The sequence below is a fragment of the Myotis daubentonii genome, chromosome X (assembly GCF_963259705.1).
Source record: "Myotis daubentonii chromosome X, mMyoDau2.1, whole genome shotgun sequence".
Taxonomy (NCBI): domain Eukaryota; kingdom Metazoa; phylum Chordata; class Mammalia; order Chiroptera; family Vespertilionidae; genus Myotis; species Myotis daubentonii.
This window is the reverse complement of record NC_081861.1, coordinates 132,671,362-132,686,571: the sequence shown is the minus strand read 5'-3', so window position 1 is coordinate 132,686,571 and position 15,210 is coordinate 132,671,362. Positions and strand designations below refer to the sequence as shown.

At 38.9% G+C, this 15,210-nt stretch overlaps 1 protein-coding gene across 2 annotated transcripts in view; it reads right to left on the bottom strand.

Annotated features, from left to right (window-relative positions):
* ASB11 (ankyrin repeat and SOCS box containing 11) overlaps nucleotides 1-12,685 on the bottom strand; it is a 32,574-nt gene extending 19,889 nt beyond the window's left edge. Inside the window, exons 1-3 of one of the 2 annotated variants that reach the window (XM_059679672.1) lie at nucleotides 12,456-12,590; nucleotides 11,305-11,540; nucleotides 2,785-2,864 (exon numbers count right to left, since the gene is read on the bottom strand). In XM_059679672.1, the coding sequence (XP_059535655.1) occupies nucleotides 2,785-2,864; nucleotides 11,305-11,422 (198 nt within the window). In that variant the 5' untranslated portion in view covers nucleotides 11,423-11,540; nucleotides 12,456-12,590. Of the gene's footprint in view, nucleotides 1-2,784; nucleotides 2,865-11,304; nucleotides 11,541-12,455 lie in introns of both variants that reach the window. The other variant, XM_059679671.1, reaches the window with a different exon arrangement.
* Nucleotides 12,686-15,210: the final 2,525 nt, after the last annotated feature.

Here is a 15,210-nt window from a genome sequence, read left to right as displayed (position 1 = left end):
ATATGTGAAAAGAATTAGGTCCTTGGCTGATCCTTCCCAGCTGAGTTGTTTTTGATCCCCTGCCTTGTAACTGACCTGCTGAATGCTTCCCAACCCTGGTGCATGACCCTGAACCCAAACCCCAAGCGAAGTACCCACCACCTCTTGACAGACCTCCATGGTGCTGCCTGTCCCTTTCCACTATTGCCTATCCCTTCATCTTAGGGGTTCTCTATGCCTCCTTAGTCCTGCCCATTTTCATGTCCTGAATATGATATCATTACTCCAGAGCTGTGCTATAGATTTCGAGTATCAAATACAACTTTAAAAGTCCCTTTTCCTTTTCCCATATTATCTTTTCAAGAAAAGAAAAACAGGCTAGTCCACAAGGTGGCAGCTATGTGCTAGAAAAAGAACAAACAAACGGATCAGTGCAAACTCAAAATCCCTGAAATTATAGAAATGTAATGCTGAGCAGGCCTGAAAGAACATTGAGAGTCAATCACCTTCACCGTGCATGAGAAATTGGAGAAGCAGAAAGTTGAAATTATTAGCAAGACTTGAGGCTCCCCAGCTGGCGGTGACAGTGGCGTGAATATGAGGAGCTCCTGATTCTTAGTTGAATGTTTTACAGAACACCACACTATCTTAATGTAATATAAAATTGAGTAATACTAGTCAGTAAAAGCAAGGAAGTGATGTGTACTGAGGAAAAATTGAACTTCTCTATGAACAATGCTCCCTAACATGTTTAAGCACACTATAGAAACCAACATGCTTATGAAGTATAGTTAAAAATAAAGACGTGCTCAGTGCAACATGGGATCCTGGATTGGCTCCTGGAAGAGAAAATATACACTAATTGGAAAAACTGGTGTTAATCTAAATAGTCTGTAGTTTAGCTGATGGCATTGGATCAATGTTGATTTCTTATTTTTGACTAAAGTACCACGGCTATGTAAGATGTTATGTAAGATGTTAACACTAGGGAAAGTTGAGTGAAGGGTATTTGGGAACTCGCTGTACTATCTTTGCAATACTTCTTAAAAATCATTCCAGCCCTAGCCAGTTTGGCTCAGCAGTTAGAGTGTGGGCCCTTGGACTGAAGGGTCTTGGGTTTGATTCCAGTCATGAGCACATACCTCGGTTGCAGGCTTGATCCCCTGTCCCAGTCAGGGCATGTGTGGGAGACAACCAATTGATGTGCTTCTCTCACATCAATGTTTCTCTCTCTGTGTGTCTCTACCCCTCCCTTCCATTCTCTCTCTTAAAAAATCAATGGAAAAAATATCCTCAGGTGAGGATTAACAAAAATAAATAAATAAATAAATAAATAAATAAATAAATAAATAAATCCAAAAATAAGTTTATTAACAATACTAATAAAAGTATTAAAGTGGGAGCCTGAGAGAAAGAAGGTAGATATAAAACTTTTTTACTGTAGACCTTTCTTATATCATTTTCATTTTGTACTATGCAAATATATTACACATTAAAATAATCAAATCAAATATAAAGTGCTTAAAAATAAATAAGCAAGTGATAAGATGAAGTCTAAAGCCCATTTGATTACAGGCAGTTTGCTTTTTGCCTCTACTTTCTTAAGAACTAACACAACTCATAAAGGAAAGAACAAAAAAGGCACATACGTGCACACACACATGTGCACACACACACACAAACACAATGAACACTGTGCCCAGCTGTTTAAATTTAAAATGGTAAGGAAGCCAGGTTTGGTGTTAGCTAGAATGTGAAAAAAAGATTAAATGACTGGCCTTCTCTGTACACACACAGATGCTAAAGCAAACAAAGCAAATGGAGCGTACACACTTTCACTCATTTCACAAATATTTACAAGGCCACTATTCATTGTTCAAGGGATACAGTCATAGATAAAGTAGCCTTAATAACTAAGACTTTAATAATTCTTCCCAAAGGAGAAGATTTACACGATTGTCAATCTATTTTAATGTTTGCTCTTGAAGTAGTGGTGTATTGCTGGGGTGGACAGCCTCTAAGATGGATCCCAGTGATCCCTGATTCTAGTACTGGCTCACTTGCATTATCCCTTGAGTGTGGGCTGGATTTACTGACTCACATCCAATGAAGAAAATATGGCAGAAGTAATGAGATGTCACATTGGACCTCCTTCTTAGACACTCTCGTGCTCTCTCCAAGGGATGCCAGCTGCCACCTCTTCAGGCAGGCATCCCATGGAGAGGCCCACGTGGCAAGGAATTGAAGCTGACCAGCAACCACATGAGTGAGGTTGGAAACAGATCCTTCCCTGGTTGAGCTATGAGATAACTGCAGCCCTGGCTGAAACTTCACAGCTTGCGAAAGGCTCACAGCCAGAACCACCCAGCTAAGCTGCTCCTTGGCCAACAGAAACTGTGAAAATCTAAGTGTCTGTTGTTTTCAGCTCCTATGCTTTGAGGTAATTTGGTACACAGCAATAGCTGACTAATGCAACTTCAGGGCTGCTGCTACTAAGGCACATGGGAGAATTTAAGGTGAGTTAGTGCAACATAAATTTGAGGGCATCCCCCATCAGCTTCACAGGGGAACTTCCTATGAGATAAGAAGGCCCAGAAGGGGAAGGATGGAACTGGGCAGAAAATGAGCCAGTTTCCCAAGAATAGAGAGGCAAGAGAAACAAAAAGTGAGCTGTATGAGGATACATACCCCTGAAATGGCTGTGCTGGGACCCAGCAAGCAAACCCCCTGCTACAGACAAAGCTGATAAAGAAGGATGTTTGCTTATAGCATAAGCCCAAAGGATCCAGTCTTCAGTTTACTTACCTGTGCAATTAACGTTTTAAGGGCCAGTAAGCGCCCCTGGGCTGCAGCTTCATGAAGTGGGGATCGATCAGCCCAGCAGTCTGAAACACAAATCAAACTCAGTGTCAAGGTCTGGAGTCTTCTTCCTGCAGCTCATTCATGCTGCCCACCCACTGTGAAAGGAGGTTTGGGGGAAGAGGAGGAAAGTTTGTACCAAGCAGCAGGCTCTCTTGTCAGTCACTTTCAGGGTGGCAAGCCACTGAGTGTATAGTCCATTAGTTTGTTGGTGGGTGCAGAGGGAGAGCACAAACTCTCTCTGGCTTTTGGGGGGGGGCAGTTTTATCAAGCAATAGATGTAGTCTAGTGCTTGAATCAATAGTTTTAAATAAAGCAAATTGAAGGGCCAAGCTGGACAATGAGCTTCCTCAGTTTCATCTTTCCCCTGCCTCTCACCCTTACCTCTACCCTAAAGACTCAACAGCTTATCATGTACCATGAAGGAGATTCTAGTGGGTCAGGGGAAATGGTCTTGTTCTAAATTCCTTAGGTAATTGTCTGTTTCATTTTTGGAATGAAGCATATCTATCATCATAATGCAGGATGTCCTTTTTTCAGGTGACGTAAGTTTTTCCCTAAACAGCTTTGTTGGGGGCAGTTGACTGTAATGGCTAAGCTTGGGGCCAGTGGAGCCACACTGCCTGGGTTAAAGTTCTACCTTAACCACTTTCTCTGCCAAAATGGGCAAGTTACTAAAATTATTTGAGCCTCAATTTCCTGATCTATAAAATGAGGGTATAGTAGTCTAATATTTAGCAAGTGCTCTGGTCTCTCAGTAGGCCAATAATATACACCCATGATGGTATATTCTCAAAACAATTTACTAATAAGTACATATGGTAAGATAGTGCTCTAGAGAACAGCTTCAGAATTGCCTTAGAAACATATTTCTCTTGTAATTGCTCATCAGCAAACAAGACTAACCAGCTTACATGTGCATTTAAGATGTAACCCTCTATTAAACATGCCAAAGGGCAATCAGTCATCTATTGCAGAAGAAAACCTATTCTGGTTTGCAAAATTTGGGCATTCTTCAAATTATAACTCTGCTCTTCAAACACTGAGTAGCAGGTAATAAAAATTTGGGTTTAACACAAAGCGTCCATCTTATCAACCTTTCCTAGGTGATCCTAATGGTGTCGGGAGGGCAATGAGGGGATAAGCACACATATGTAATACCTTAATCAATAAAGAAAAAAAAAGAATTAAAGAAAGAAAATAAAAGAATTCTGGTTTCCCCATACCTGCAACCTTGGCAGAAACAATCCCACCAAAGATGGAATGAATGTGACTTTGAGGCCTCAGAGACAAAGTAAACTTTTCCAATTGATGAGAAGCAGGGCTATAAACAGTTCAGTAAGCTTTCTTCTTAGGTTGAAACTCAGTTTTTATCTCTTTTAACCCTTTAGGGTATAAATAGGAGGAAAGCTAAAATGAACTCTACAGGGTTGGATTGAAATTGTAGTAATTGGCATGAAAACGTGACTCTGTGTGTGTGTGTGTGTGTGTGTGTAATTATATGTGTGTGTTTATAGATGTGTGTTATAGGGCTCCTTGGAGAAATGGCTGATTCCAGGGCTGAACCAGGAAAAATGTAAGATGGGCCTCAAATACCTTTCCAGAAAGTATGGAAGTGCTCAATTAATGATGGGATATGTCAAAAAGACACAGAAGCTGGCTTGAAGGGGCTTCCACTAGCCAAATATGGAATGATATGAACATCAAAATAAATAGTGAAACTAAGTGATACAAAGAGATTAAATAATAATTTAATTCCTATTAATAAAATAGGAATCTATAAGTCCTCATTAATTTATTATATCAATTATATAATTTATTATATGAATATATTAGATAAATTGCAAGAAGAGAAAGTTCTTTCTTAGAGTAAAATTCCAACTCATAAGTGTAGAAGAAATAATAGAATCTGCCTCAAATTATCTCCCCATAAAATAATTACCAGTTATAAAAGGACAGAGGTAATCTTACAGTAAAACAAAATTGTGGAAAGCACCCTACCTAGGGGATTGAAGTTAACATCAGAAATGATGGAAACAAATTGGCCGTGTGCCATCTGATGGAACACAATGAGCGACATCATGTACCATGGCAGGAATGCAGTGGAAAGAACACAGCATGGCTCTGTGATATTCCTGCTAAAAAACGCATAACCTGAATCTAATAGGAACACTGTGAACCAACTCAAACTGGGGGACATTCTACAAAATAACTGGCCTGTAACCAGACCGAAGAGGAACTTACAGACTGTTCCAGACTGAAGGAGGCTAATGAGACGCAACTTCAAAAGGCAAGATGTGTACCTGGATTAGAGCTTTTTGTTATCAGGAACATCAGGACAGTTGGGAAAACATTAATAGGGTCTCTGTGTGAAGTGGGAAATCTTTGTACCACTCGTAACTTTTCTGTCATTTTGAAATGTTTCAAAACAAAAAAGTGTGTGTGTAAGTATATAATATGTTATATATAAATAAAATCACTAGTGTTTCCATACTCCACATATGTGTAATGCTTTTATAAAACACACACAAAAAAACAAAACAACAACCAAAAAAACCAGCCCAACAGGTGTGGCTCAGTGGTTGAGCATCAACCCAGGAGATCAGGGTTCGATTCTTGGTTAGGGCACATGACCAGGCGCACAGGAGGCAGCTGGTCAATGTTTTTTCTCTCTCTCCCTTCTTCTCTCCCTCTCTCTCTAACAATCAATAAAAAATCATATTTAAAATCTACTTTGAAAAAAAAGATATAATTGTTTGCATCTCCACTTGTTCCTGAGTTAATTAAAAGGTAATGAATGGCCCTGGCTTGTGTTCTCAGTGGTTAGAGCATCGGCCTGCACTGAAGGGTCCTGGATTTGATTCCTGGTCAAGGGTACTACCTGGGTTACAGGTTCGATCCCCACCCTGGTCGGGGTACATGTGGGAGTCAACAAATTGATGTGTCTCTCTCGCATTGTTTCTCTCTCTTCCTCTCTCTCTCTCCCTTCCTCCTTCCCACCACTATCTCTAAAAATTAATGGAAAAAAATTAGGTGAGGATTAACAACAAAATAAAAAAGCTAATGAGTGGAGTATTTTTAAATCTCTTGGACATTTACTTATAATTTGCATAAACTGAGAATGAGATAATGTATGCATCCTCAATTGGTCAGTCTTGGTTTTCTTCTAATACATCTCCATATCATCAATACGAAGCATACTTCATACATGTTACAGGTTGCCCTCTAGCCTAACTGCTCTTGGAAATGGACACCGGCACTAGGGTTTCGAGGACAGTTTTCACCCCTGGATGGTAACACAGCACCCTGACCAATGAAAGAATCAAACCCACCGCCATTTGTTATTCTTTTGTTCTAACAATACCCAGTCAACCACAGTCACCTAAAGGTACTCTAATATTTGATTCAAATATAAAAATAAGATTTAAGTGGTAACTCACTATTATTAACTTAGGATATCAACATAAAATGGCTTTGTTATTTGTAAAACTTGCCTTCAAATGGGCTGTGGTGTCATCCCCATTCCTGGGAAGCAGAAACCATTGCATCTTATTTCTAGTGACTTTGCTACTCTTCAGTCCCATAAGACCCGCTCTGTGCACAAAACCTAGAGAGTTCTCACAAACCTAACATTGACTGAAGAAAGCCAGGCACAAAAGAGCATGAGCAGTGTGATTCCTTTCTATAAAGTACACAAAAGGGCCAAACTCACCTTGGGTGTCAGGATTGCAAAGTACCCTGAGGAGGGTCAGGGGCTGAGTGGAAGAGGGCCTGGTGCAGACCACGCTGATAATATGCAAGTTCTTGCTCTGGGGAGGGGGTATAGCTGATTGTGTCTGCTTTGTGAAAATTCGTCCAACTGTTCACTTAGAATTTGTGCACTTGTCTGTATTTACATCCGACTTCAATGCAGAGATTTTAAAATGACCAGTTTTTAAATGACCAGCTGCACTCTGCTCCTCTCTGTATGGCCCTCTCTGTAGCCCCAGAAGCTGGAGGTAGAAAATCAACATGTTCTCAAATATGTCTGTACTTTATTCTTCTAGGTGCCAGCGCATCTGACATCTTAGGAGTAGGGAGAACTGAGGGACAGAGAAGATGTCTTCCCAATTAACAAAGAATAGGCTGGTCCTTCTCACTGGGCCTCAACAGAAGGTCTCAACCCCAGGCTCCTTTCCTATGTATTGGCATTTGACCACCTCTCCTAGAGTCCACCGTCAATGCAGCATCCGCTGATGCCTCTTACTCCCACCCCGTGCTTTTGAGGTTGTGGCAAGCCTGTGGGGCCATCACCCATGCCATCAAGAAAAAAAGAATAGCAGGTTTTCCTGGGTTTCTCTCTCATCCACCACTGCTTTCCAACTCTATTCCCCCAGTTGGGTAGGACAGGGGGTAGTTCAGTGAGTTATTTAAGCAAACTTCTGAGAGTAAAATACCAGGCTCCCTCCTGGAGCTGGCATCCTTTGGCTTTTAAGAGAGGAGGGAAGAGCCTGTGTCATGAACTGGGACACCCCCAAATGCACAACAATTCCCTTGGCCTCCATGAAGAGATTTCACTTCTAGTAAGTGGGAGAAATACGACTAAAATCCACAGTTTGAGATTTCAGAACACACCCTATTCTGGTTTTAAGAACCACTGGTCTTTAAATTCTGCCTGTCCTCATGATAGATTGACTTGTCTGGAGTGCTTTGCTAATGCCCACCTTCTCTCTATAGATAATGTGAATTAAACCAATCGTATCATCTTAAATGTAGAAATAACTCTTGTTTCCAAACTGGAAACAAAACCACTCTCAAGGAAGTCACCTTTCCAATCACATTGTTCTCCAGCACTTGCTCAAATCTTGAAGAGTTCTCTCACAAAATCCTTTTCCAGAAAACTCTGCCAAGGTGGGCTCTCTTGCTTTCTAACTCTTATTCCCAACACTCAGTCTCTCACTCTTATCATTCCTGTTTTGCAAATTGGAGCTAATTGTGAGAAATTAAGGATAAAAGTTATTTGGCAGCTAGGGAGTTTTTCCATTCCTTTCAGGAAATATGCAACCACGCTCTCCAAATAAATGAATGCTTAAGTAGGAATCAGTCACTCTCTTCTAAGACAGTCTATTTTTACTTATTTGGCAGAATGCCTGCATCACAGGGCTGCAAGCATGTTATGAGGATAGTTTACTCTACAGACATGTTTACTTGTTCCTGACGAGGCGTACGGAAAATGTTCACTTTTTCACTGCCCCCCCCTTTGACTTTTTCTCAGAATATGATTTATATCTCTACTTCCAAGACTCTGAATAACAATTTCATGACAAATTTCAAAACCATAGATTTCAATAACAAAATGGGTTCAGATGGAATACAGTTGCCTGAGTTTCAAGTGTTCAAGATAAAAATCAATTATTATATTTGAAAGTTTTTGCAAAAATTCCAACAAGTGCTTGAGATTACTGGTTGTGTGTGTGTGTGTGTGTGTGTGTAGGTTAATCCTCACCCAAGGATATTTTCCCATTGATTTCTAGAGAGTAGAAAGGAGAGGGAGAGACAGAGAAACATAGATATAAGGGAGATACATCAATTGGTTGCCTCCTGCATGTGCCCCGAATGGAGCCTGGATCGAGCCTGCAACCAAGGTGCATGCCCTTGACCAGAATCAAACACAGGACCCTTCAGTCTGCAGGCCACTCTATCCACTGAGCCAAACCAGCTAGGGCTGGCTTGTTATTTTTTTAAAAAAATATAACCATCTGATTATAATATCTAGTTCACATGAAACAATCTTTATTCCCTTTAGTCAAGTCCCCAAATCATATGAAGTACTATCTTCTCCTGCAGTATTTATCAAAGGAAAGAAAATCCTAAATGAATTTCAATTTTGAACCAAAATATAGGCAAGGGCCTAGTGAAATTAATGATATTTAAGCAACACAAAAGTAATTATATCCCTAACCAGTTTGGCTCAGTGGATAGAGAGTCGGCCCATGGACTGAAGGGTCCCAGGTTCGATTCCAGTCAAGGGCATGTACCTTGGTTGCGGGCACATCCCCAGTAGGGGGTGTGCAGGAGGCAGCTGATCAATGTTTCTCTCTCATTGATGTTTCTAGCTCTCTATCCCTCTCTGTAAAAAATCAATAAAATATATTTTTAAAAAGGTAATTATAAAAAAACCATATAGTAAATTTCCTGAGATACCTAAGATATTATAATATAATTGAGTTTAAATTTAGAATACTCAGCTCTGGTCAGGAGGTGAACCACAGTCAATGAACATCTTTTTGTAGTGTTTTAGAAAGAAGTTTCCTTTGAACCTATTAGGAACAGGCAAGCTGAGTTAGGTGACAGGTGGGGAGGCAGAGTCCCTACTGAGGACTGGTTGTCCCAACTTGGGAAAGCCAGCAGGCACCTGTGATATGTAATCACTCAATGGTGGTTGAGCCAAGGCTGAGGAAACAAGAATAGAAAGCTAGATAGAAGATAATGTAAGAATGTACCAAATGCAGGAAAATCCTGTCCAAATGGGAAAAATGAGAAAAAAGAGTCAGATTGATGAGTCTGGCCGAGGCATGGCCATCAAATCAAGGTCAGTCCTTTTAATTTAGAACAAGGACAACTAATTTTAAGATTAACACCTAGAATATAATCAATATTTTAGCTCAAAACAGCCCTTTGAAAAAACAAAAAGTACAATAATTGTATAATATCTGATCTACCATTATAAAAAAAAACCCAAATTCTAAAAAGCAAGTTTCCCCAAAGTTGACCCAAACTCCTTTGGCAGCAGAACATGGCCAAGACTCAGGTTAAGCAACTTATTTTTATATTTTTACTTGGTGTGAATATTTATATGTTCACTATAGAAATATCAAAATGTTTTACTATGGGAGGCAGCTCCAGGCCCTGCTGGGAGTGCTATGTAATATACACTATACACTCTATGTAATCTTTCTAGTATCCCCCCCAAACTCCTGAATCCTATCTGGTCCAAGGGTTGTGAAACACATCATCAACCTGTATCTATACTTTATTTTTATCAACTTTGATGACCAAGTTGCTGGACTTAAATACAGCTCCAATTCTGCCAAATTAGCAAATGTTGAAAAATCATGTGCCACATCTCTCCGGAGAAAGACAGTACCTGAGGAAAATCTATGGGCTGAAGGTGCGATCCAGTGATCTGTCTGGTGCTCTAAGATGTAATGTCAAGGGCCAATGACAATGTTTCAAAATATATATATAACAAACTACACAAAGCAGCCTGACAAGAGCAAAGTAAAATAAGCAACCATAGCTTAACTCAATCCTGACGAGTTATATACAAATGTAATAACTTAAACCATAAAGACATTGAATGATGTATTCCAGAATAAGAAATAAAAATAACTTTTCCCAAAAGATTTTACAAAGGAAAAAAAAGATATTTAATAACAGAGATGATGCAAGGTGCTGTTTCCAAAAGAAAGAATGCCAGCACCTACGACAGGTTCAACTGAGTTTTTTCCTGCCCTACCTTGTTTTTGACAGCAATTATGATAATGTACAGGAACATAATATGCGATTGAAATAAAAACATGTAACCTTCCTCAGACTTTGCTAATTTAATTAGCTAACTTACTAATTAAATGTTACATATTTTCCCAACAAACATTAGACCAATGAACAGCAAAGGCAATTTCAGATTCGAGTTGAACCCTAACAAAATTTTGTTCTTGATTTTTAAGTGTCAAGCATCTGACTGTTAACAATGTCAACAGAAAACACACTGTTAGACTTTTGCAAAAACCACTGTTTCTAGCATGTTACTACCTGTATTATTATAGAAAGCCTTATTTTACCAAATATGGGTATACTCTCTACTATGTTCATAAGTGCCCCTGTGCGTGCACAGTGCACACACTCGCACACGAGCGTGCGCGCGCACAAACACACACACACACATATATATAACCTCCCTCAGGCTTTATAGGTATATAGATATAGATATATATGAAGGAAATTAAACTGATAAATAAACATGCACTCTCCTCTCTGCTGTCTCTGGTTAATGATAACTGAAAAATACAGTTTTAAACACTATGCTACTTACAAATTAAATGAATATAATCCTAGGACCTTGAACAAATATATTTCAGCTAAAGAATAAATGAGCTCAATTGAAGAGGTTAATTTTGTGGCCCCAGACTTAAACCATACTTATATAGATTCTATTATAAAACGCTTCTAAGAGTGTACTCAATTAAGGGTCACAAGGACAAAAATAATGCACACAAGCAACAGAAAACATTTTAGCGCTCTTACCAACAATGACTTTGTTGGACTTTAACTAATTTAAACCATGAGGATGATGTATCTATGAGAACATCAAAACTGTTACTGAAACGTTTAAACAGCCCCTGCCCAGATTTACAAATTAAATTACAAAAATAGCTTTTTCAGATCATGCTAAGCTTGAAACTAAAGGGAGTTTAAGTAACATACCTCCCTGAAATGTGTGACAAATGTAATCCCCAAAAGAAACCTCTTTCCACACTGCGGGCCTTCTGACACTTCCTGAAACGTCAACATTCTTCTCATTTTCCCCAGTTAATTGAAGCATTCTGATGCTTCGTCTTTGGAGGTCTTATTTCCTTGGATAAGACTGCTGTTATCTAATGTCTTCAAAGTCATCTAGCGTATTCTAATCACAAAGCGTCGGTCTATTTTGAACGAGAACCCTAGATGCAAATAGAAATGGATACTAGATAAAGACTGATGTAATCCTGGAACCCTACGAACACTAAAAACACATAGGGAAATTCCATACTGTTTATGAATAAATACTATTCTATTAAGTGAGGATCCTGGCAGTGACGAGGATGTCTGATTCATTTACTTTTGTAGCATCTCACTACAATTAAGTGGATCATTACACCAAGTTCTACAAAGCAGGAGACTTCAAAATGTTTTACTTGGATGTTGGCATTTCATATAATAACCTTTGTTTGCAGTGCTTTGCATGGTACTGAGTATAAATGGGTTTAGTAAAAAGTTTTTCCTTACAGTGACAAATGGCTAATCAATTCGGATTGCAAATGACAGCACCAAAATAAATACAGCTTGCCACATTTGCTGCTTTAAATCAAATTTCTTGGTCATTCTATTTCCTGAGGAAACTCAGGTTTGTTAAAGCGCATTGTTAAAATTTGATTAAAAATATATTTATTTTTTATTTTTTATTTTTTTTATTGCTTAAAGTATTACAAAGGGTATTACGATTAAAAATATTAAAGACAATAATCCTAGATAAGTAACTCTTTAGGTTAGTAGAAATAAGTTTTCTCAAAATACTTTTAGAAAGCCACTACTTTAATTATTTCTTAAGTAGTAACTCTTAATTGAAGAACTAACTTGCAAAAACTAAAGCTGAAAATCCTTCACCACTGGTGTAGTCAACACCATTTGCAACTTTAAATAATATATACTAATATATATATTTTTTAAATGACCCACTCAAAGCCAAAGTATAAATAAAGTCTGCCTTCTAGAAATATGTATATGAGTTATCTGGGAGGTTTTTAAAAAAATGTGTACTGCGACTCAAGACTGTATTCCCATGCATCAGCTCTTTAACAAACGCTGTAGTTTTTTACCTGATATTCCACCATAGATCTCTTCAGCTATCCTAGCTGCTTCTTTTCTATTTCCTTTGACGACATAGAAATGGGTTAGGAGAGCCAAAAAAACTTTAATTAAAAGCTTGAAGAAAAGAAAAGTAGCAAACATGGTAATAAAAATGTTTTTAAAGCCATAGAAAAGAGAACCATCTTCCATTTTGGCTTACACTCTGCACAGGTTCTCGGGACTGCAAAATTTCACTGAGTTGTAATTGGTATCATATGACATCTATTTTAAACCTTCTGGCCCTCAGTGTCCTGTCACGGAGAACTCCGTTTGTAGGTTCTAAGCTAACTGTGATTTGGCAACTTCATGTTCTGACATTCACAGCAAGGTTAAATAAACTTCCTTCCAACCAGAAACAGCCGTTAATTCTAGACCTGCATTCCTCAGTGCTATCTAACAAACAGGATTCACATGCAAACCATTTTTATCCCTAAATCCCAATTTTTGCTATATTATGTTGGAAGGCAGGATTGGAAAGAAAACAAACTTCTCAGATCCCATGGGGAACAAGGCAAGTTTTTTTTAAAGTTCATACAAAGAAGTACAAATACATCCTATGTACTTGGTGGGAAGCACTAACTCTTAGAGTACTTCGTTTTTTCTTCATTCTGAGGTTCATGGGAGATAAAGTCCAATTCTAAACCATGACCAGTTACAAAAGGCCATTTACTCTAAGGCAGTATTTATAACAGGCCCACCTTGGATGGCTCTCCAAGTAGAAGTGTCATACTGGAAGCATTAGACCACTTACTGTAATCATTTCATCCATAACAATGACCCCCAGCAAGATAATTCCCCATTTCAAGCGTTTCTAAAGGTGGTACCTCTCTCTGAAAAATGTGAGCTATCCTTGATTATAAGAATTATAATAAAATGGATGAAGATCCCTAGGTTCTGGGTGAAGTACCCAAAGATTATATGAATCTTCCCTAGTTGGTCAGTTGTAAGCCTAACTGTTCAACATGCATCAGCTTGATTTCTTTTTAATTTTCCACAGCTAGGAAAGTTAGGTGAGGCCAATCTAGGTCTCCTCTTTCATTCTTGGCTGTATTAGGTTTTCTCAATTTCTGCAACCAATTAGAAAAGATAAGCCAAAATCCTATATAATAAAAGTCTAATATGCAAATTGACCAAACAGCAGAATGACCAGTGGAACGACCAGTCGCTATGACATGCACTGACCACCAGGGGGCAGATGCTCAATGCAGGAGCTGCCCCAGCCTACGCCCCAGGCCAGCCAAAGCAGGTGCCAGCAGGGGCCCCTGATCACCACACCAGTTGCCCTAGATTGGCTCTGATCGCCGGCCAGGCATAGGGACTCTACCCATGCATGAATTTCGTGCATCAGGTCTCTAGTAAAATTATAAGAGCAGATGAAATAAACCTTATGTAATAAATGCTTTATGCAAAAAATACAGGAGTTTCTCCTAGCACTCAGTCAAATTAGAATGGCTACCTATATAAGAACTATTTCCCTATACTTTGTTAAAAGGCTGGTGCATGAGAATACGGTCTTGAGTTACAAAACAGAGTACATCACTTCAGTGTCAAAATAAGTATCTTGTACCCTCTGATACAGCATGGAGGGACCTGAAGAGTATCATGCTAAGCAAAATAAACCAGTCAGAAAAAGACAAGTATCATGTGATCTAACTCATATGTAGAATCTAAAGAACAAAATAAACTGATGAACAAAATAGATCCAGACACAGAAGCATGGAACAGACTGTTGAATCTCAGAGGGAAGGTGGGGGTGGGTGGGTGGGAAGAGATCAACCAAAGAACTTATATGCAGCTATGCATAACCCATGGACACAGACAATAGGGTGGTGAAGGTCTGGGGCGACAGTGTGGGGGCAGGCTAGAAGGAATCAAAGGGGAAAAGGGAACATCTGTGTAACTTTCAACAATAAAGATAAAAAAATACATAAAGACCTTGCATTGTTTCTATTCTCAAGAACAGATATTAACATATAGGGTTGACTTTACCAAGCTTCATTAATTACCTGGTAGAGTGCCAGTGTACGAAAATACATGGATGAACACAAGTATTTTAGCTCTTCTCATGTCTCTCTTCAACTGTGCTCTATGGAAAGTCATTATTTACTCATGTCAGTCCAGTGATGTAGATTGTATTCTATAACATCATTCAATCTTGTTTTGGCCTTGATTTTCATTTAAAACATGGCTGTAGTTTGTTTTATATACCAGAAAAGTTGATCATGAGAAGCTCAACTTTTTAAAGCTTCAAATGGATATCTATACTATTTCTGAGAGACCATCTTTACGTTTGAGATGGGTGTCAAAGACTACTGAAGTAAGAAGTCAATTCACAGTATCTTTTACAGGAGATGAAACCATCCACAGCACCAGCATGTCTCAGCCTCAGCGCTATTGACATTTTGGGCCAGATTATTCTTTGTTGTTGGAGGCCAATCGAAAGCATTAGAAGGTATCTAGCAGCATCCCTGACCTCTACACACTCGCTGCCAGTGCCCCACTCCCATCCTGTTATAACAACCAGAAATGTGTCCAGATACTGCCAGATGTCCCACTGGAAGAAAATCGCCACCTCCTTTCAGATCCCACACCCAGTTGAGAACCACTGAGCCATAGTCCAACACAAATGATCAAGAAAAATGAACTCCCTAAAGTACTGATGACTATAAATCAAATTCTGCATTGAACTTTAATTTTCAGAATATCCTATTTTAAAAATTCAGC